This window comes from Oxyura jamaicensis, chromosome 4, assembly GCF_011077185.1.
Source record: "Oxyura jamaicensis isolate SHBP4307 breed ruddy duck chromosome 4, BPBGC_Ojam_1.0, whole genome shotgun sequence".
NCBI lineage: Eukaryota > Metazoa > Chordata > Aves > Anseriformes > Anatidae > Oxyura > Oxyura jamaicensis.
In genome coordinates, this window is record NC_048896.1 from 39,360,738 (window position 1) to 39,382,371 (window position 21,634).

At 43.2% G+C, this 21,634-nt stretch overlaps 1 protein-coding gene across 6 annotated transcripts in view; it reads left to right on the forward strand.

Annotated features, from left to right (window-relative positions):
• MTUS1 (microtubule associated scaffold protein 1) overlaps positions 1 to 21,634 on the forward strand; it is a 112,295-nt gene that overhangs the window by 82,566 nt on the left and 8,095 nt on the right. For 5 of the 6 annotated variants that reach the window (XM_035326160.1, XM_035326161.1, XM_035326163.1 and 2 more), the window contains 4 exons: positions 480 to 697; positions 12,292 to 12,358; positions 20,340 to 20,554; positions 21,069 to 21,174. In XM_035326160.1, the coding sequence (XP_035182051.1) occupies positions 480 to 697; positions 12,292 to 12,358; positions 20,340 to 20,554; positions 21,069 to 21,174 (606 nt within the window). Of the gene's footprint in view, positions 1 to 479; positions 698 to 11,515; positions 11,678 to 12,291; positions 12,359 to 20,339; positions 20,555 to 21,068; positions 21,175 to 21,634 lie in introns of those variants that run through there. The other variant, XM_035326165.1, reaches the window with a different exon arrangement.

Genomic DNA, 21,634 nt, shown 5'->3' on the forward strand with positions numbered 1-21,634 from the left:
TGAGCTGTAGAGTGGAGTTTTTGCAGTAAAATTATTTTGAAAGGAACGAAGGAAAAGATCAAGGAAATGTGGGGAAAATGGTTTTGTATTCAGTACTACCTTTGAGTGTAGAAAAAATGAAATACGTATTGCGAATGGAAGTGGTTGACTCATCTTAAGGTAGAAACAAGTCAGTGGATGGGTAAGATTACAGAAATCTTGCATTTTATGTAAATGTTTATTCAAATCACAGTATGTAGAATATGCTGAAAAGTAAGCCACAATACACGAAGGTAAGGACAAAGAGCAAAACATTGTACATGAGGTTATTGGTCAAGAACCCAGCCTGTCAGATGATGTCTGATCCACAGTGCTATGGAAACAACCTTTTCTCCTAGTTAGTGTTTCAGGAAGAGTTTAGATCTATTTTCTTTTGTACCTGCCTTTAAGTTTTCATTAGATAAAAAGTACAGATTAACTAATTGTTGTTTTTGTTCCAGTTGACAAGGGCAAGCAGCGGAGTCCAAAAAGCTCGTGCATACAGACACAAACCTCCACAGATGTGCATTCACCTGGCACAAAAGCAGCTGAGTTGACACAGTACAAGACAAAATGTGAGAACCAAAGTGGAATCATTCTGCAGCTGAAGAAATTCCTGTCAAGCAGCAACCAGAAGTTTGAAGCACTGACAATTGTGATCCAGCACCTGCAGTCTGAGGTAATAATAATTTAAAAAAAAAGTCTTGCAACTAATCCATTTTGACTTTAACTTGTTGAACTGTTCTCAACAATGGCTTCTGAATATATTATACACTGATACATAATATCTGCATTTCCACTCCAGTTGCTGCATTCCTGTATCTTCTTCCTCCTATGATTCCTTTTCTAATGCGATACATGGCAAGTTCGTATATTAACTATATGCCTTCAATTAATGGTGTTATTATAACAGAATGTTCTCATGTTAGTGCCATTTTAAATAAACCTTAATGTGTATTTGTAGCCTAGAAATAATTTATAGTAAGTTGCAAATAAACAAATCAAGTATAGATGTGGCTACCTGTATTTAACGAAATAAGGGAGGCCACTTGTTCTGTAGTTCCTCTCTGTTGTCTGTGGGACTTCCAGAAAACTTGTTCCAGGCATCGGTTGGACAGAAATAACAACAGCAAAAAACTCAATGTGTTGTACTGCCTCTTTTGCAGCTTCACATCTTTTTTCTGAAAAGAAGTTCCTAAAAGTTTCTATTCCTTCAGGGCTGAGCACCTCTTCAAGTATATACTTGAAGTTCTGCCCCTGTAGGAAGGTCTAGTTTGAAGAGAAAATCTGCATGACCTTGCTTTGTTATCTGATATTGGAAAGAAGGTTAGATAAAGAGTGGATATGCTTTTCAAATAATTGAGAATGAAGTGCAGGATACTGATTATTGAATCCTACATTATTGATAGTATCTTTACAATTATCAGCTTTCATTAAAAAATAATAATAATAATAATGCACCTGACATTTAGCGGAGTTCATCTGATGTGTGTTAATGTTTGCTTGTCCTAGTCTGTTTGGCATACAGAATGACTTCATAAGTTCGATAATGCACTAGAATGTTGGTCTGCTTTGAAAGATTTTGAGAGAAGAGAAATCTCAAGTTAGGGGATAACAGTTAGATTTATCCTGTAACAGTTGATGCAGACTTTACTAGCAGTTCATTTTGTATTTATAGCTAATGTTTCAAGATTGATACCAGTTGTATTTTAGCCATTCCCATATGTAGTGATTTCATCCAATGTATAAAAATCACTGAGTTGTCTTAGTATGCTGCCAGAAACATAACATTCTCTTCTGCTGGGATAATATCTGTTCACTCTTCTTTCAACTAAAAACACTGTATTATCGTTAAGTTCAAGTCTGGTTCAACTCAGAAATATCAGTTGCTTTTACTGAATTTTGTGAGGTTGGTTTGTTTTAGTTTTTTAAACTCTCGATTGGAACATTTTTCTGTAATATAATTTAAGATCTTCAAAGCAATTTGGTACAAGCTTTTTGGGTGCCTGTCATCTAATACAAAATTGTGAAATTTGGACTGCTAAATTTCTGTTCAATCTTCATGATACTTTATAGTAAGCACCCAGATTTCTGGTAACTTTTGTAATTAAAAGTCTTGGCCCAGGTTCTTTCAGCTATTTTGTATTGCAATTTTTTTTATTATTTTTTTTTTTAAGGAATACTTAATCTGTGTATCCTTACCTGATATTTTAGTAAGAAGCCTGTCATATGTACTTTTTCCAGGCTGTTTTACAGTGTATTTACAGTCTAGGCATTATTTCCTCAAGAATAATGGGGATGGTTATTTAAAAAAAAAAAAGTGTGTAAAATGGAGGGAAGAGAGAACAACTTCATGGGGGAGAATAGTTTTGCTGCTTCTACTTTTTCATTATTATTTTGCATGTGGAGAGAAAAAGAAAAATCTGTCAATTATATAAATTAAAATCAATAAAATAAAATCATTAAAATTTAATAATATTAAAAATAAAATTTAATTATTAGTTTAATTAAAATTAATAAAAGCATATCAATTATATAAAACAAGTAATCTAGGAGTGTTAAGTCTAAGCACTCGTAACTGGGCTAAAAATTGATGTGTTGATGTACCTCCAGTTGTTTCAGGTATTGATGTTCTCTTCTTTCCCAGGATAAGACAAGTCCTAGGTGATGTCTTATTGTACCTAGTGTAGGAGTGAAGAGGACCATTCTGCCGTGGTTGGTGTAAGCAGTACTCAGAAATCTGATGAGTAGCTAGGGGAAATATCCTTCAAGATTTCTGTATTTTGTGGTCTTGTTTTGTTTGGTTGGTTGTTCCTTCCTTTCTGAAGTGTGCATTTTGGTCTAGCTAACTTAATCCCAACTGGCTGTGCATTTATTTTTTTGGAAGTGTGTGTCAGGGATTGCTTCAATGTAGTTCTTAAATTTTTGGGGTAAATTCAGGGAGAAACTTACAGGGTTTAACTCAAGCTGAAAACCACTGCCTTAACTACTGCAGAGCCAGCAGAAAGTAGCTTCAGCTTTTATGAAAGTGGTTTTCAGTTTTTTTTGTTTGTTTGTTTGTGTGTTTTTTTTTTTTTTTTGGGGGGGGGGGCCGGCGGGAAATCAACTAAGCATAATCTTTTTTATTATTATGTGAACAACAAGGCTATGCTTCCCATTCCTCCTACTTGAGCAAGTGTGAAGTAATACAGTACAGCTTGAGCTGATAAAACAGTATGCTGTCACCAGAAAAAGGTCCTGCTGTATGCTCCTCTGGTGCTGGATTCAGCTTTCAGCTGCCAGAAAGCAACTCCAGCCGTAGAGCATTTATTTTCCAAATTAGTGACATGGACCGTTCTTCTTGTCAGAACCAGTGCAAGGGGGAGGCAGGGTTGAGGACAGGCTGCCTGGTTAGATAGAGAAAAGAGCCAGGGTGAGCTGCTGCATCACTTCAAGGCTGTATGTCGCAGCTAGAGCCTCTTGGCAAAACCTGCCCCAGCCTTTCCTGTATTCTCTGCGGGAGGAGGAACTGACAAAGCTGAAGTTACTGGGAGAGGTGAATCAGCTGCAGCTATTTTTTTTTCTTCTCTTCAAAAGGTCCCAGATGCATTTCTGCACCAAAATTTTAAATTGCTTCTTATGAGCTCATGTGAAATGGGATAGCTGCTGGCAAAATAAGAATTTGCTGGCAGTGATTTCTGTCAGAAACGCAGCCAGCCCTTCTGGAGTGAAGTTGTGAGACTGCTGTCTAAGGGTTAAACAAAATTGTGTAAGGCTGCTGTGCTGTTTCCAGCTGAGCAGGAATCTCTCACAAAACTCTGTGTGAGCTCAAACTTGTTTGTTACAAGCATTATCATGGAGCTGTCAATATTAACAGCTGGCTCTGATAGTACCTGTAACACTGGAGCTGTTAGGGTTTGTCCAGATGATTTCTGTGGTTAACCAAGATTGTGTTCTCAATTTAAGCCTCTTCAAGGTGGGCCAGTCCACCCTGATAAAACTGTAAAACCAGATTTCAACCGAGCAGATCCTGTTGCAATGAATTAGTGCTAGATGGAAACCCTGGTGGCAACGTGAGTACTTGATGGTAAGGAGCCATGTGTCCGATGGGAATATCAAACTGTACCAAGATTTTTCTGTGTTAGTTAACTGTGTGTACGCTAACTGAGCATTAAAAGTACGTGTCAAACTGCAGTCTTATCAAAATAGCAACTAGTCCTTCTAGACGGCTGTTTTCCCTCTAGTCCCCTGGTAATTCCTATGGCTCCGTAACTCTTTTCCTGTTTTTTTAAGTTCAGACAAGAAAGGAAAAGTGACAGTACAGAGGAAATGGGCTTACCAAGTGCAAAGGAAAGCCGTCTTCCGTTAACCTTTGCGTAAGCTCTGAAACGTGCACTAGACTTGAGTGTTAATTTTGCATGTTTTGACTTTTTTCCTGTCCCTTTAGTAGTAGCTGCATTCAGAGAAACTCTCGAGATATGGTTTGAGACTTGTGGTGTAGGTGAGGCTGTGGCTGGCCGTGGTGGAGCCTGTCAGACCTGAGGCCTTGCACCTGTGTCTGCGCGGCCTGGTGTCTGCAGGCCCTGGAGAGAGCCAGTTCAGGAACACCGTGAGGAGGCCGCAGAGGGGAACCACTCTGGTCTGCTTTTATAGGTCTATCTGTACCTGACGTTTTATGGGTATGCTCTTGTGAAGTGGTTAACTCTGGGAAGGAGTGAGAGTGAAAAGCCAGCAGTGCTGGCGTGAGGCAGGGATGTGTGCCTGAGAGGCCCTCAGCAGCGTGAGCCCCGGTTAAACCACCACAGCTTTGGGGTTGGGAGATGTTTGTTTTGTCTGCACGGTACTGGCTTGGTCTTATATTTGGTTTTGGTCACTGCTAAAGCTGTTCAAGGAAGATTTAGCTTTGAAGTGAAGAGGAAATGTATTGCTGTTGTGTGACTCAAACTGCTCTGTGAGTATTGAAAGTGTGAATTGACAGCTGCTGCCTTCATATTCTCGTATTTTAATGCATACATTTTAATTGGCACATTTGGAAGTACTCAAGTAATTAAAAAAAAAAAAGGCAGTAAAATGTTTTATTAATACCCAGTTCTGTAGTTTTTACTTTAAGAAATTAAATCAAATCAAGTCCTTCAAGAGCTTTTAAAAGACTCAGGAATAGAAGCGAGCTTCAAATTTTTGCTGGTGCCACAGAGCTCCGGAGATGAACAGAAACAAAACTTTGCTGCTGTTCTTCTCTTGGTGTACTTGAGAAGACTGGAATTTACAATCCAAATTTTACTTTGGAATGACTGTGGTGACTTCTTCATGAAGTCTCCTTCACAGAGGGAATGTGATTTGCAAGGCTACAGAGCCTTGGCAAAATAATATGGGGATACCATTAATTGTGGTTGCGATACAGGAAGCAACATAAGTAATGAGCTAGAAGTTGTGTGGCTGAGATGGACTTCGGTATTTCTAGGTGGAAATAAAAATCTACCATTAATACATGAGCTACTATAACTGGCATTTCCTGACATGTAGATGACTGTGAGAGTCAAGGTACTAGTTTTCTTGGGAATTTCCTAGCACTTAGTTTTTGTTTTTCCATCTTGGAATACACAGACATGTTGATCAGAATAATTTGTGCTGGCCTTCAAGGAAGCTCAGCAGAAAATATTTATATTTATTATATGAGAAATGCATATCCAACTTAAGGAGCAGAAGTACATATTGCATCACTAAACCCCAAACCCTTAGTGGTAAAAGAAAGAGTTTTGGAACAGTTGTATTTTTGGCATGTACATCCAAAATACATTGGCAAGGCCATTGTTAAGCACAGCTGTCTGAGTTTAAATTTATAGTTTTGACTTTCCAGAACCTAACATCAAACCTGTCTGGTTCTCATTAAGATTCTCATCCAAAATGCACTTTTGCTCATTAAATCTGGCTTCCCAGAGTATAGATATTTCTTCTTACAAGAGACAGAATGTAAGGATATAAGATCATTTTTGTTTCTTCAGCTATAAAAATAAATAAACAAGTAACCAAGTCATTTAGAACAGAAATCAAAAGATAATATCTTGGTTCTGAGGAATTCAGGTATGTTCTGTTCTGTAAAGGATAGCATTTGAGAGATAACAGTAGCTTACCCTTTATAGCAAACCTAGGCTCTGGCAGCTTGTATCTTACAGGTAGCTGTTGTGGAAAGCAAGGAAGTTTCAAGTTCTTTGTAACATTTGACTGCTAATTGACAGTAACATTTTTGGCAACATTGAAGTTTTGTGAGCTATTAACACCCAGAAAATTAACTACTGTGAGACCAGGCTCTGGTGAAATAGCCATCCAGCTTCTTAGAAGACACTTCAGTTACCAAATTTATTGGGTACAGTTGAGTATTCAGAAGGGGTGATGGAGAGAACTTGAAGTTCAGCCCTGTAGCTAGTTCTAGCAAAAAGTGTGCTGAGAAAAATACATATTTGACTTTAAAAACAAGTTTCATGTTTCAGGTAGCCAGTATTGTCTTCCCTGACAAAGAATCTAATTCCCATGGCTACCTTGTTATTTCTCCTAATTTTTAAAGAAGATGCACAGCTGATGACAGTAGCAAGCTAGATGTAACTATTGCAGGTTTGAAATAAAAGGGAGGGGCTCATGGGAGAAAGAAAATAACACCTTTGCTTCTTGTTTCCCTTTTTTTGTACTGCATTTTCAGATTAAATTCTAAACAACCTTAAAACCAGAAGGACTTAGAACAAATACTGTAATGTTTTGCTCAAGCACAGGATCTCTTATCCTAACTTTTTAAAATTTTGAAAAAGGTAATCATAATTCTATAGATGTGAGAACTTATGGCATTACAATGTGTCAAGCTGCATCGTATCTATTCAAGACTTTAACTTTGTCACATGCTCAGATGAGACGAATTGAGGCAAAATTGGGAAAATACTGAAAATTTAAATAATTGCTCAAGTAGGGTGCTTTTGAGATGAGAATTTTCACAGGGAAGAGAGTCATTCTGTGTGACATAAAGTTAATATTACAGTTCAGAAATCTTATAGAGTAGAAAACAGGCTGTAAGGTTAAATAGCCCATCTTACTACTACATCTGGACCTAACTTTGTAAAGCTATTGCATACAGGTAGCCATTTATCAAAATGGGAAGACAGAGCTCTCATACGAGCATAAGATCCTGTCTAATGTTTGTACAAGTGTAGAGCCCACAAGTTCAAGATCCATATTAAATATTAAGTGACTCACAGGAATCCTGTTTGGCTGGTTCTCTGCTTTAGTGTTTCACATACTAAACATTGGGGAACAAACATTTGATGCTTCATAAATGAGAGAAGTCAAATACTGGAAGTTATAGGGAGTCTCTCTTAGCTAATTGCAGAAGAGTTTGAAGTAATAAGTCAAGGGCAGGTGAAAATTGATTGCTTATTTTGTCTGATAAGAGGGCAGCACACTAACAGTGTCAAGAGTAATTTGGAAATAGTCATTTCACTGTAGGCTGGTTGATTTGAGATGATTAATGGCATTTTCACTTTACTGCAGTAATAGTCTGGTTCTCCATTCAAAAATATACCTGGAGAAGGGGGTTAAAGGTTCTGTGTTGTGATACCAGGCTAACTTTAGCTTGCTTTTGCCTGAGTACTGTGAATGAGATGATATTTCAATGTTTAAGTGGGTTGAGGATGGGTGAGTTTTTTTTTAAAAAAAGACTATTTCTAAAATTGCTGACTTCTAATTAGAAGACTTGCTTAAAGGACAAAGAAGGAGCAGGAGCTGGTAGAGGTAGTCTGACATAAGGACCAAAGTAATCAATGCAAATGTAATATTGCAGAGTGGATATGAATGGCCCTTTGCTTAGCCCTGCATAACTCCCTCCAAGCTATGGCTGATGACTGTCACGTCTTTACACAAAGACGTGACTCAGCCTCTACGTTAAGGCCAGTGATCATACTCATCTTTTCGCTCATGTTGTAGAATTGCTTACAAATAACCTTTGAGTATCTTAAAATAAATAAATAGTGTTTCTCTCTGAATTTGGTTTAGGAGTAAGTCCTTATGGTTTGACACTAAACAGCTTTCAAAATCAGGCTTTCTTTTCCCAGAATAAAATTAATTTGACCCTGTATATGACAGTGAAACACAGTTAAGTGCTTCCTTTCTTTGCCGCACTAATGAATTTCTGTCTTACAGACTCTGGACAGTTTTTATTTAGTCTGTTCTAATAAATGTGTTTTAAAAACTGGTGTTTTTATATATGGAACTTTGTCCTCCTCTCACGTGTGTTGACTCCTGAAATGACTTGTTTAGGAAGCATATCAGCGATGAAACAAGAAGGCTGATCCACAGCCTTGCAGATCAGAGCTCTTTCCACCTTGCGGTTCTGCCCGTAACAGGTATAACTGCTGCTGACTCAAAGCCTCCTGCGCTTTTGCTGCCGTGGGGTGCTTTGTAATGGCATCGCCTGAGCCTTTCTCCCCCTTCTGTTGGCAGGGACCACTCCGTATCTCCTCCTTAAGAGAACACCCCAGTATAGGCAGGATATGTTTGTGTCCCAGAAAAAGTCCCACAACACGACATGATTTTCATGTCATGTATTTCAGGACCTAGAAGTCAGTTGTGACTGTTCCGTGGGAAATGTATCGGTACTTCACAGAGTTCAGCTGGAGCTAATGCAATACTTGTTCCAAACCTGACAGACAGTATGTGGGAATTTGCAGTATGAGGCTTCTCATGAGAACAATTTTGAAGAAGATTTGGAAACAGTGACCCGGGAATGAAAAAATGAGTAGTGGGGTTTTGTACATGGCAGTTGCTTGAAATTTGCTGAGAAGTTGGGAATGCTGCAGAAATCCTGGAGGAGACGTGTGGCATGGGGTAGACCAGGCAAATGGAGGTTTATTGTATGGATGTTGGTCCCACGTAGCTGCTTGACTTCTAAACAAAAAAAGCATTTTGGTACATAAATGTAAACTTTTCAGTACTGGTTCTTGTGATTTTTTTCTTGCTTTAGTGCAACTCCATGCATTTTGTTTTCAAAAAGGAGTGTGGTTGAAGATGTAAACTGTGATATTTAATTTAGTGGTTAGTTGCTGCTGGATGGGTGGCATTAACTTATCGGGCGTGCGTACCCCAAACCTGTTCTCTGCTGTAGTTTGCTGTTTTGTGCTGGATGGCTGTTGATTGAGGGGTTTTGTGTTTTTAATGTGGCGGGGCTCTTGCAAAAGGAAAATAGGGCTCTTCAGCCAGGCATGGCCAACCTGTGGCTCTCAAAGCCTTGACTGGCAAGCAGAGGGCAGAGCTCTACGCCATGGCCGTGTCAGCTGGGCAGCCACAGGGATGGGCTGAGAAACCTAAAATCAGGGGTCTGGCTAGTCACTCCTCTTCACTAGGAAACACAGCAGCAGGAGTGGAGAGTTTGCCTGCTCCCAGATCTGGGGTCTGCAAAAGGAGCTGTGCAGCGTGTTTGGGGAACACCGGCCGCTTGGGAAATGCTTGTAGCTCAGCTCTTGGGGATACCTTGTGGCTCTCGCAGGTGAATATTCGGCTTAGGTACGTGGCCAGGAAGGAGCATGCTCGGTGTTAAATACCTCTTGTGTTCATTGAGGAATGTGGATGTTGATGGAGCTTCCTGCTTTTAAGGCAGAGGGATGGCAACTTTTGAGCCATTTATGCTTCCTCACTGTTGTCCTTCTCCTGAGATGACACCGGGCTGGTCTGTTGGAATTCAGAGCTGCAGCAAAACCAGGAAAAAGCACTCTTGAGCCTGTAACTGCCAGTAACAAAAGCATGAATAAGACATCTCGTAATTTATTCCATTCCTGACTTGTCATTTTTGTCATTTTGAAACTGGCACGGTCTCCACCCCCTACCTTGTACCTCCTTTCCCCTGCTTTTGTGTTTCTCTCCAGATGTAGCAGAGCCTATCTCACCTTCCCAGGTGTCCTTGCTATTGGGCACACATCCCCCTGGAGTTTCCTGACAAATCCTCAAAAACTGTGAAGGATTTTTTTAACTGTTTAATCTCTCACGTAACAGGAAATGTCCAGGTCTCCTGCTTCATGCTGAGCATTGTTTTGCAGTATCTTACAGGAGAGGTGCACCCGAATGGTACCGCCTGTGGCAAAGCTTTTATCCCCAAGCTCTTGTGGCTGCCCACTGCTTCCATGTTTGTAGTAGCATAAATGCTTTTGCTAAAGCTAGCCTGGCTTTCTTGCACAGCTGTAACAGATTCATTTGAAATAAGAAAAATAGGTACCCAGCCATCCTCCGTGATCTTGCCATAAGCTCATAAATTTTGCCAGAAACAGCTTTAAATTGTTATATAGGACCGTCCTTGAGTCTGTGACAGCTAATCAAGGATCGTGCCGTAGATAAATCCAGCAATGATAAGAAGCCTCATCTGGAGAAATGAGCAAGGCCAAAACTGCTTGATCCTGCCTCGTGGAGCTGTTCTTTCAGTTTCTGGTATCGATTTTCACCTAGAATCTTGTGAAGTATGAGCTAGGAGGTTGCTTGATGCTGATAAAAGTACCTGCATACCTGTCTTTGAATGAAACACTGAAGATGGCCCAAGAAGCTCCCATGGTGCAAGAAGCTCCCAAATACAAAGTCAGGAGAGCAGTGTCTCCTATTTTACATTGAGGTTTTGGCTTCTGGTTGGTCAGTCAATTAATTTGATGTGGAAAGGACGCAGAGATCAGAATAGTTTTAATTAAAACCAGACACAAGCTGTTGTGCGGGCCATGAGGCAGGCCTTTTGGAAGCACCAGCCAGAACGGCAGCCTTTCCGAGGGGCCTGCCGCGCTCTGCGGCCCCCAGCCCGAGGGGGAGGCAGGTCGTGATATTTCACTGCCCCAAGTGGGCTGTGGGAGATCAGGTCAGGGATGATTTTTTGGGTGAGAATTAGAATCAGGGATGAGTATGTGACCCAAGAAGTGGGGAGAGAAACCCCCTCAGAGGCTCCCTGTGGCATGCACCCTCTGGGAAGCCCGCAGAGGCAGGCGGAGCAGGGCCTGGGATCGCCGGGTTTTGCCCTAATGGCCTTTCTGTGTGGGGTGGCTTTCCCCCCAGGCTTTTTGTGTGGGGTGACCTTGTCCCCCGAGCTTTCTGCGTGGGGTGGCTTTCCCCACAGGGCTTTCTGTGCGGGGTGGCTTCGCCCCCGGCGCTTTCTGACTGGGGGTGCCTGTCCCCCCGGAGCGTTCTGTTGGGGCAACCAGGCGCTGCCCGTGTTGTCACCCCGCGGAGGCACCAGTCGGCTGCAGCACGGTGGGGACAGCGCCAGCTCCGTGTCAGAGCCCCGGCGGTGTCACTCGTGCGGCTGCGAGGGGCGCTGTCGCCTCGGGGCGCCCGTGCCCTTGCCTGCCCGAGCCCGGCGGCTCGGGGCCGGGGCGGGTTTATTTTCTTTTTCTTTCTTTTTTTTTTTTTTTTCCTCGCGGTGTTCCCTAGCGGAAGCACAAAGCCCGCGGCCCCGGGCCTCTCGCTTCTCTCCTCCGCGATTTAAAGCCCGAAAAGCGGCGGCGCGGGGCTCCGGCACCCCCCGGAGCTCTCTCTCCCCCTGCCGCGGGCGGGCACCGACCGCAGCCCGGGGCTCGGGGGGAGCCGGTACCGGCAGCGGGAGGCAGGCACTGCCCGAGGGATGGGCTGCTTCGGCAGCAAGCTCTGCGCCTACCCGTCCTGCGCCGTAGCCAGGGTAACACCGCCGGGCTCGCCTGGATCGGGAGGGGATTTGGGGTGCGGGGTTTGGGGGCGTTTGAGGGTTTTTTGGGGTGCTTTTGTTTTTTTGGTAGTGATGCTGGGGAGCGGGGCGCGGCGAGGGGAGGAAGGAGCTGGTAAGGGGAGAGAAGAGGGGGGTTCCTGTGCCTCTCTCCTGGCTCTCTGGGGGTGCGGGGCAGTGCCCACCCCGTAACGCACCCCACAAGGTGCCCTGCCCACCTCGGGCACTCCTGCACCCTTGTCAGCCATCGGCTGCCTTGTGCCCAGGGCTCCCGGTGCTCCACCCATCATAAAGTGTGCAACCGAGTGCTGCGGAGCAGGATTCAGATTGCCGTGGTATCCTGGATTAATAATAATAATAATAAACAACGAGCAGAGCTATTATTTTGGTTTAGAGTACAACTTCCTTAATGACAGGAGAACATCTGTGTGTTTGGTAACGGGGGGGCTGTTACCCTACACGATTCATGTCTTGGCTTCTTGCTTCTGCCTCTGGTTTGCTGCAGAGCACACACGAGTTGATTATTGGAAGGTGCCCTGTCCAGATCGCTAGTAACCAGTGTTTGGGTTTGTTTGTTTTTTCTCCTACAGAGGGAGGAAGCACTGAAACAACACAGAGAGTTATCTCAGGAGCTAGTTAACCTTCGAGGAGAACTAGGTAAGAATTTATTTATCTTATTAATATCAGTGAAAGCACAAATGGGGCAGACTGGATCTCTGCAAAGACAGATGCCGTGGCGTTGTAATGGCAGGCATTTAATTCCCTGCCTGAATCCTGCTCAGATGCTGCATCGCTGTGTTCGGGGCCTCGGCGGCGTGACCCCAGGTTCACTGAATCCCTGGCACTGAGCTGCCTGTGCCTGGGGAGCCTCCTCACAGAACACACATCTGACAATCAAAGAACTCGCTTTCAGAAAATGGGGGGTGTCTGGCAACATGCACACTGTCTGAGCCCCAGCTCTAGAGGTCTGCAGCAAGAATCCATAAACCTGTGAAATGCGCTGCGCAAAATTCGCGTTTTGCCTTAGTGACTTGTAGGTGAACGAGCAGGCAATTAATAGAAGGCAGCGGTGTCAGGCTAATGAGATTACAGCTTTGAACTCATCCTAGTGGACAGCTATAATATGAAATTGAGCTGTAATGCATAAGGGCTGCTTTTGCCAACTTTGAAGCTTGATTTAACTGCATTAATGGCAACTTCATATAACTTGTTTGAACTCAAAGCAGGATCATCTTGTGGAGTGCAAAAAGTCATTGAATTAAACTGAGGGTGCTTGAAAATGCAACTAGAGTTTTATAAAAAGCCCACTTCTGTCAGGATGGAGCCCCTTTAAATAGAAAAAAAAAACACCTTCTGAAAGCAGAAGTGTAGAGTGCAGTGGTTTCAGATACATCACTTATTACTGAGGAGTCAAAGTGTTTATTTTCACATGCTGTGGAAGTTGAGTGTTGTCTCAACCAAACTGGAGTGCAGGTCTTGTTCCATGCAGGTGGTGCACTTAGTGTTCAGATTTATTTATTAGTGCTGATTAATAGGGCGGGCAACTCCTGCGACTAATTAGAGTTGAAAGCTTGACAGGGAGGAAGGAGTCCCCCCCCTCCCCCTAGCTGAACCAGCAGAGCAAAGCTTCTCCTTGTCACTGTTACTGGTGTCCAGTTGAGAGCTTATTGCAAAATGCAGCTTTCTGGGAGCTTTACTTGGTGTTGTGTGAAGTTGCGGTCTGTGAGCGGGGGGCAGCACAAGCAGCGAGAGCCTTGCAACCTGGGTAGATGCAAGAGAGTACCAAAGGTGCCAAAAACACGGCAGAAACGTGTCAAGCTTTCTTTCCTGAAAGTTCAACACTAGAAAGCTGGGGCTTTTCTAGAGCTTAGCGCTCAGTGACCTCTCCCACGCTGCAACCTTTAACCTTTCTGCTGATGAAGCGTCTGGATTGCACTGTAGGAGCTGCTTTTGAAAGAGCCTTGGGTCCCTCTGGCCTCGTGTCCTTGTGCCAGTGCCTGCCTGGAGCCTGCTGAAGGCTGGGGGCTTCCAAGCAGCCTGGCTGGAGGAGCTGCTGCTGTGGCAAGGGGAGGGCAGAGGACTGTCCCACAGCAGCCAGCACTGTGTCACCCCACGGTGACAAAAGCAGAACTCGAGTCATAGTGAGGAAACTTCTTGGGTGAACTACAGAGTTGTGTTGTGAAGATAACATGGGTTTATAGATACAAATTTTATATATGTATATTGTTTATATATGTATATTGCATATTATATTGGGTGCTGGCTGACCCCTGGCTGAGGTGACACTCCCTCAGGCTGGCTTCCCTTTGCACAGTTTCCCAGTTTTCCCTGTGATTTCAGGGAAACATTTATCTTCACACAGCTCCTCTGGCGTAGCCACGTCACGCGCCCAGCCTGCCTGTGCTTCTCAGCACAGGTCTGCAATTCTGTCTGGCTTTTAAAGATTTGCTCAAAATAAATAAGGCCAGCCAGGCCTCGCTTGTTGACCAGGTTTAAGAAAAACATCCTTGTAAAGTTAGCTTTAACTGAAAATAACCTGTTAAACGCACACCTGCTAATCAGCTCTGTTTCCCCTGTTAAATGGGTAGAGCTGCATTTAAGATTCCCATGGGTTGTTTTGAGGTAAGGATTGAGAGCTTTGGTTCATAGCACTGTTTAGGCACAGGCTGGGTAGACAGTTAACTTCAGTTTCAGTCTTCTTTTGGCTGTATGGACACACTGCCTCATGCAGTCCCAGGCTGATGTGTTTTTAAGGCTTGTTGTTTTGCAGTTTGGGAATGAGCGGTCTAGGAAGAGGAACCAGGTGTGTCCAGCTTGGCATAGTCTGTGCACTGGATGTTGCCAAATTTGAGAGAAGCATGAAATCTGCAGCTTGCACCTTGCAGGTTTGAGTCCTCAGTTTCTGCCTTTGAAGTTTAATTGCATATGCTCCCAAGCTCCTTTATTTACCTTGCAAAACCAAATTGGCTTGCTATCAAACTGTCCGTTTTGCTAGATTATGCTGCAATCCCCTTTCTACCCAAATACGTTCCTGTTTTAATGACTGTGTGCCAACGTGTCAGGCTGGGGGGCTGGTTTAGATATGCAGTGCAGTCCCAGGCTCTCACTTTGACAGCCACGGTGTCACCAAGCTGCGTGCGGAGGACACGTACCAGACGCTGTCTGCTTTCTGCTTCCAGCAGCTGGAAACGCGTGCAAGGATTAGCGGTGATGATGTATTTGGGGACAGGCTTTTCCAAGGAGGTCAATTTCATTATCAGCCATGGCTTTCCTTAAAACCTCCAGCCACAAAGACTGAACTTGGTGGTTTGAATGCAAACGCCTTGGTCCTGGGATCCCAGAGCAGATACAAATGCTGTTTGCCACCTGTTTCTCTCCTTATTAAGATACAGGGTAATGTATAAATTATTTCTAGTTACCTGTTTAATTACGTAAGTAGAAATCGTAAGAGTTGCGTTTCCTCAGAGGTACGAAACTACTCCCCAACATTAATTGTGCTTCCAATTGTTTTGGAGTCACTTTGGAGCCCTGCTGGATGTGATCCAGGCTGGTGCTGCTATGCACCAGCTGCTGCAGAGCTGACTCAGCCGACGTGTTGGCCCTGTGAAAACTGCAATGCAGGAGCCTTTGCCAGTGGGCAGGAGAGACCTGCCTGCATCCCCTACAGCCAGACCTCTAACCCCTCCGTACTGCCATTGGTAAACAGTATTTTCTTCAGAAATCCCTTTCTGCTGTTTTATTTTTATTATTATTATTAAAAAATGACCTTTAAAGTGTGCTTTGGAGGTTGGGATAAAAAGGCTGTTGATTTTTACTAACAGATGGAGTGGATATGATTTGGTTTTCACGTTATGGTAATTCATGAAAATAGTTAACAGCAGCTAGGCATCTCCATCAGCTATTTGCGGGAGGGAACCTATCTTCCCATGCTTTTCCCTGCCTGCTGATGCTCTAGCATTTGCAGTATTGTAGGACAGGAGCTTTCTTCCTGGCAGACACCCGAGTGTTTCATATATGTATTCAACCAAACCCACTTAAACGTAGCTCAAAGCCTGCTTTTGGTTTACCTGGCCCATTTCAACTTGCCCAGGAACAAGACTGTGGCACATGGCTTAACACCACGTGTTAGTCTCGTTACAGAAGTAACGCCAAGAGAAACTTGGTCATAAACAGAAAGCATGCTTGGGTAGAAGGATTTCCAATATTTGAGAGTCTGCCAGAAATGTGACCTAATTATTGGGTAATAACAACAACAACAACAACAATCTGTAGGGAAGGAAATGAGCTTGTGTTTCTGCAGTAGACTCACTGGTCAATGGAAGGTATTCGTAAATATTCCTACGTGAAAGATGAAGTTAGAGCAATAAAACGTTATGCGCTGTGGCATAACAAACACCATGCTAAATACTTGATGCTTTCTGGCAATTACTGGCTTTTCACATCCCCCATACCTATTAAAATGCTGCCAGTTTACTGTGCTAGTGACCTCTGTTTTGAAATGTCAGACAGTCTAATGGGTTTTCATTTCATAAATCATAACTAGGCCAGTGAGTGACTTAGACAACTTTATGAAGATAACTTTTGCTTCAGAGTAATTCAATTTAGGATTCCAAAAAAAACAGCGTTATACTTTCTCTTCTCTGAGATATGGCTGTGGTGGCTTTTAGGGGAGAGTAAGCTGAGAAACGTTTTTATGTAAGCATTTGGTCTGTAAGGGCCGGATTGGTTTAGTTACAATGAATTGTTATATAATTAGAGTAAAACCAAACTACATTTAGAAAGGAGGAGATATTACACATTTGTAAGGGCTTATCCCTTGTTATCCCTTGGCTGCTTTTCCTGGGAACGTGCAGTACACTTCTTGGGGTTTCTACAAAACAGGGCAACTTTTGGAGCCCTCTCCTTGACCTGGGGCTACGGTTGGTGCCGTTGGGAGCTGCCGCGGTTTGTGCTCTCGGAGGGAGCTGCCGGTGCCTGGTTCTCCACGCCTCTGTTTCTAGGTGGTGGCTGATGTTGCTGGCACACAGAAAGCTTTGCAGTCAAATTTGTGAGATGGAAGCAGCCACTGTTAACAGCTACGTATGGATGTTAATTTTACATGTCGAAAACATTTCTGATATAAAGACATGCTGTTACCAAATGCCAGGAGCTTCCTGTGATTGCTGGAGGTAGTGGTTCCACCCAAAGGAACCAGGCTCTTCATGGGTAATAAACAGGTGTTGAGCATTAAAACATGGATTAATCTTGCTCTGTATTGTAATAATACAGAGGGAGACTGCGTTGTATGGCTGGCTGGGGCAACTGAGGGGGGGGGAATATTAACAGATTTTCTATTTCAATAATGAAGTAAATCTTGCTTCTCACTACCAAGTACACCATTCTGTGTATTCTATAGCCTGAAAATTATAGTAGCCTAGTACTCTTAAGCCTGAAAGCTTAAAACAATTTAGTGTTAGAGATGTGATTGAGCAAACTTAATGGGTGGATGGATAGTGCACCATTTCATCTGATTTTTCTGTCAAATGCCATGCGGCCATTTGTCTCCTGTTGTTTCTTTAGCTCAAAGTCTGTGGTTTATTAATGAGTGGCATAATAAAGATGTGGAGTTGTGGAGGGAAGTGCTTCAAGGAGGCAGAGGAAGCACAATAGTCATGTACAAAAACTCCGAAGCATGCACTTCAGCTGTCTCTGAAGTGGGAAAGGAGCTGAAATAGATCTTATGCACTACTGGAAGAGCACATGTTCCAGTTGCAGATCTTGAGATCTTGCTTCCTAATCAAGCACCAGTTCTATGAGAAAACTCTTGAGTAGTTGTCAGCCTTGGTTAGTCAGGAGTTTTGCGGCGTTCCCCTGTTGTGGATGAGTAGCCAGACCAAGGGATTAGCTGCAGTTTTCGTGGCTTGTCCCTTTCTTAAAACAAGGCAATGTCATTAATTATATTATATGCATATAACTAATTACATTATTCAGCGTGGGGATGGGTAGGCTGTGAAAAATACTTGTTGCCGACACCCGAATTCTGAGTGTGGGGACAAACCATTTTGGTGTACAGGACTTCTCATAGTTTTAAATAAACTCTTCAGTCAGAGCTTTTGCTGAAACATCACACGCACGATTTCTTGCACCACCATGATACTGGGAGCTCACTTCTTGTGTGGTGGTCCTGCTCCTTGCTTGGACGGCAAGGATTCGGGTCAGAGGAGCCCGTTTGTGAGGACGCGGAGCAGCCCCCAGCTTTGTGGAGGCCAGACATCGCCTTCAAGGTAATGCAACATTCAACTGCCAGTGCAAGTTTTAAAAGTTAGTTTTTGTTTGCCCTTGTAACATTTGTCTTCTCGTAAATGTGACCTGCAAACTGGCTGAGCGAGAACTGCTGTGGCTACCCTGACAAAGGCGTGGTTTGCTCTTGGACTTTTTTCTGAGGTGTTTTGCATCATCTGTAGTTCTGTACACTGACATTTAAAGGCAAGACAAGGCCAGGCAGCAAATTCTTTTAGCTCAAATGTAGAGGCAAATGGATGGCTCTGCCCTTACAAATAAAGAATCGGATGACTGCTGCTTCCTTCATTGGTTTTAAAGGAAGTGGCTCACTTGAAGCATTTTGCTACAATTATTTCAAATGAGGCACGTGAGCTGCTTGCTGCCTCTCGGCTATACTCCTGTTGCTCTGCGGTGAATGGTCAGATCAGTTCTGCACAGGGCTGGCTGTATAATGCCTCCATTTGGCTCTCTGCCTGTTTCTTTGCATTACATAACCATGTCCCCTGCCTATCATGTTTCCTTTCCCCCAGATGCAAAGCACACACATTCCGTAACTATACTGATGCGATTGATAGAAGTGCAAACGCTATTTTCTTTTGTCCCCAAAGGAATCATAACAGTAGTTCATGGAAGGAATGAAGATGGGGAAAACAAAAATCTTACTTGGTGGTGGTCTGGAAAACTGTGAAATTGGCTTCAGTTGCAGAGAATGCTGTGGTGTGTTTCTGTTCGGCCTTTAGTTGCATCACTGCCAGTCACAGGACGAACAGCCTGGTTTGAAACTGTCCTGATCAGCAGGCCTTTCAAACAGAACTAGCACAAAGCTAAGCCTGCTCTTTATTAAAAAAACAAGCCCCAAAACAACAACAACAAAAACCAGAAGCCCTGCCACCACAACCAACAAAAAACCTCCACTAATTCTCATAGATACATGCACAAATTGGTTTCCATGCAGCACAGCCCACTGTTACACTTCCTCGTCCAAGCGATGTTGTGAGTGATCACAGTGGGGCCAAGACTTCATTACCTTTTCCTTAGATGAGGGTGCCAGTATCATTCATTCACTCTCTCACTCTTGATGAGCAAAGGGGGGGAACTAACACATGTATAACTTAAGGTACTCCGCTTGGGAAGACTCCTTGCTTCCATGACAGCTGAGGCCAGGAGTAGTCCGGGAGTCAGTCCTTGAAGATACTGCAATGCGCATATCTTAAGGCTCAAACAAAGCTATGATAAGAATTTCCTGCAATGCCTCTACAAGAAATATGGATCTTCCAATGCTTTTATAGGGAGCTTCTATTTGTACTGTTTGGGCAGTGTGCCAAGCTGCCATAAAGTGCTTGTATGCAGGGCTTGCCCTGTATTTCATTCAACATCACGTTAGCATTTGAGTTGATTTTTTTTTCCGCTTAAGTAGACACCCATCTGACTGATCTATACATATAAAACCAAAGCAGTGAAGTCTGCATAGAAGCAGTGCTGTGGAAGGTCAGTGACCATGCCCTCCTGTTAGGGGTTCTGTTCCACTTTGCCTCCAGCCTTTGGCTGCATAAGGTGCTTGCTCCAATTGTATTAGAAGGAGGAAATGGTGCTTTGTATTCCAGCCCTTCTGGCTGGAGCTGTGAATGCTAAATTTCATACTCAGAAGTACAAGTTACTAGTTTCTATTTTACCTTTTCATCAGCTGTGTGACCACAGAGAGACAAACCGAGGCAGTCTTCTCAGCTTACCTGTATTAATACAGGTGTGAGGAGAGCGGCCCAGTGTTTTGGTCTTGGATTTCTGAAGCTACTCCATATCTTGTAGTTAAATATCTCAGGTCTGTGCATGTTGGTAGCGTGTTTCAGACTGGTGGTTATGTGCCACACTGCGCAGGGCAGTCCGTGGCAGGCTGCAGTGCTCCGCTGCTGCGTATCCGAGCGTGATCAGCATGCTGAATGGGTGGACTTCAGGATACTAATGCTTCTAATCTCAGCTAAGTGGTTTATATATCAAAAAGTGAAGCACTCTGAAAAATACACTCCCAAAATGGGATCAAATTAGGTGAAGTAGCAAATCCAATTAATTTTTTTTATTATAGCACTCCAGTATCTCCAGTGAGACATTTGTTCTTCTACATCATGACAAACTGTCACAGCTGTGCTTTCTGCGTGGGCTCCTAGATTCAATTAATTCTCAACATACAGAACAGTGGATTTGGTATTTTGCAAAGGTCTTTTCACGTGTCCTTAGAGGTGGCACTTGTCTCATGGATAAATGATGTTTGTGTAACCCTATTGCTGTGCAGTGTTCCTTATCTTTAATGCCTGTAATGAGAGACTGTGAAATTAGCACTGAACTTGATCAGGTAACTTCTTTTTTCTTTTGACATCCTCAGTAACCACTTTTGCAGCTTGTGAGAAGTTGGAGAGAGACAGAAATGAACTGCAGGTTGCTTATGAAGGATTTCTGCAGAAATTAAACGAGCAACATCGCGGTGATTTAGTTGAGCTGGAGGAGAGGCTTAAACAGTTTTATACTGCAGAATGTGAGAAGCTCCAAAGTATCTGCATCGAAGAAGCTGAGAAGTACAAAGCACAACTCCAGGAGCAGGTCTGTGACGTTTAAGTAGGAATATTCTCTAGTAATTGTTTTATGCTATAAATGAGTCTTCAGGGAATCCCAATTTTAGCTATTTTTGAAGGTGTTTTGTCTAGTGTGAAACTCCACTTCACTGCAATTAAAAAAATGTTACTGCACTAAGCCATCCAGATCGCAAGCTTGTGCTTAAACATGTTAGAAATTGGTAGTGTGCTGCAAGCTTCAACTACCTCTGGAGTTCTACTCGCTGTTTGAGGCAGCTTGAGCTTTAAGATTTATAAAGCCCCACCTGGCTCATGAATTTGCTTTGCAGCAACTCCACGTGTGTGATGTGCACGCATCCTTCTGTTGGTATCAGTGAACTGTAAGGTTTTGCTCTCATCTATTAAGTGTTGTATGTGGCTTAGCTTCTCCTGTGACTGTATGTGAAGTAGATTTATGCATGGCCTAAAGCCACTGGAACAACACCTTAAACAAGGGTTAAGTTCACACACTAAGGGGAAAAATTCATCTTGTCATATTGCAGGTGGACAATTTGAATATCACACATGAAAACTTTAAGCTGGAACTTGAAAACAGCCACTCAGAAAAAGTAGAGGAACTGAGAAAGGAATACGAATCCTCTTTTTCGGGCAAGTATTTTGTGTTCAAGTACCTACATTATAGCACTGCTAGTCATGGACAAAAATCATTAAGCACATCAAACCTGAATAAGGATGTTTTGTTGGTCTTGCTGGTCAGCTGTCTTTACAAATGCTGGCTGAATTCCTCCTTTTCCTACTGAACAAGTCCCATTTTACACACAGACATAACCATAATCCCATTATAGTTGAAGGAAACTTTCAAAACCACACATGAGTGGAGATGACTTTTTCTTTCAGTAAAAGATGCGTCTAAGGTGCACTCTGCCCTCAAAATGTCAAGGTAATGAGTAATTGCTCTCCCGCCCACCCTCCCCATTTCTGTATGGAGCACCTCAAAATTGAAAAGAAGGATAAATAGGGTGGTGTAGTCTCCAGATTGACATGGGAATACATGGGAATGTTTCTCCACTTGAGAAATATTACACGATGTTTTCAGGATACTGGACAA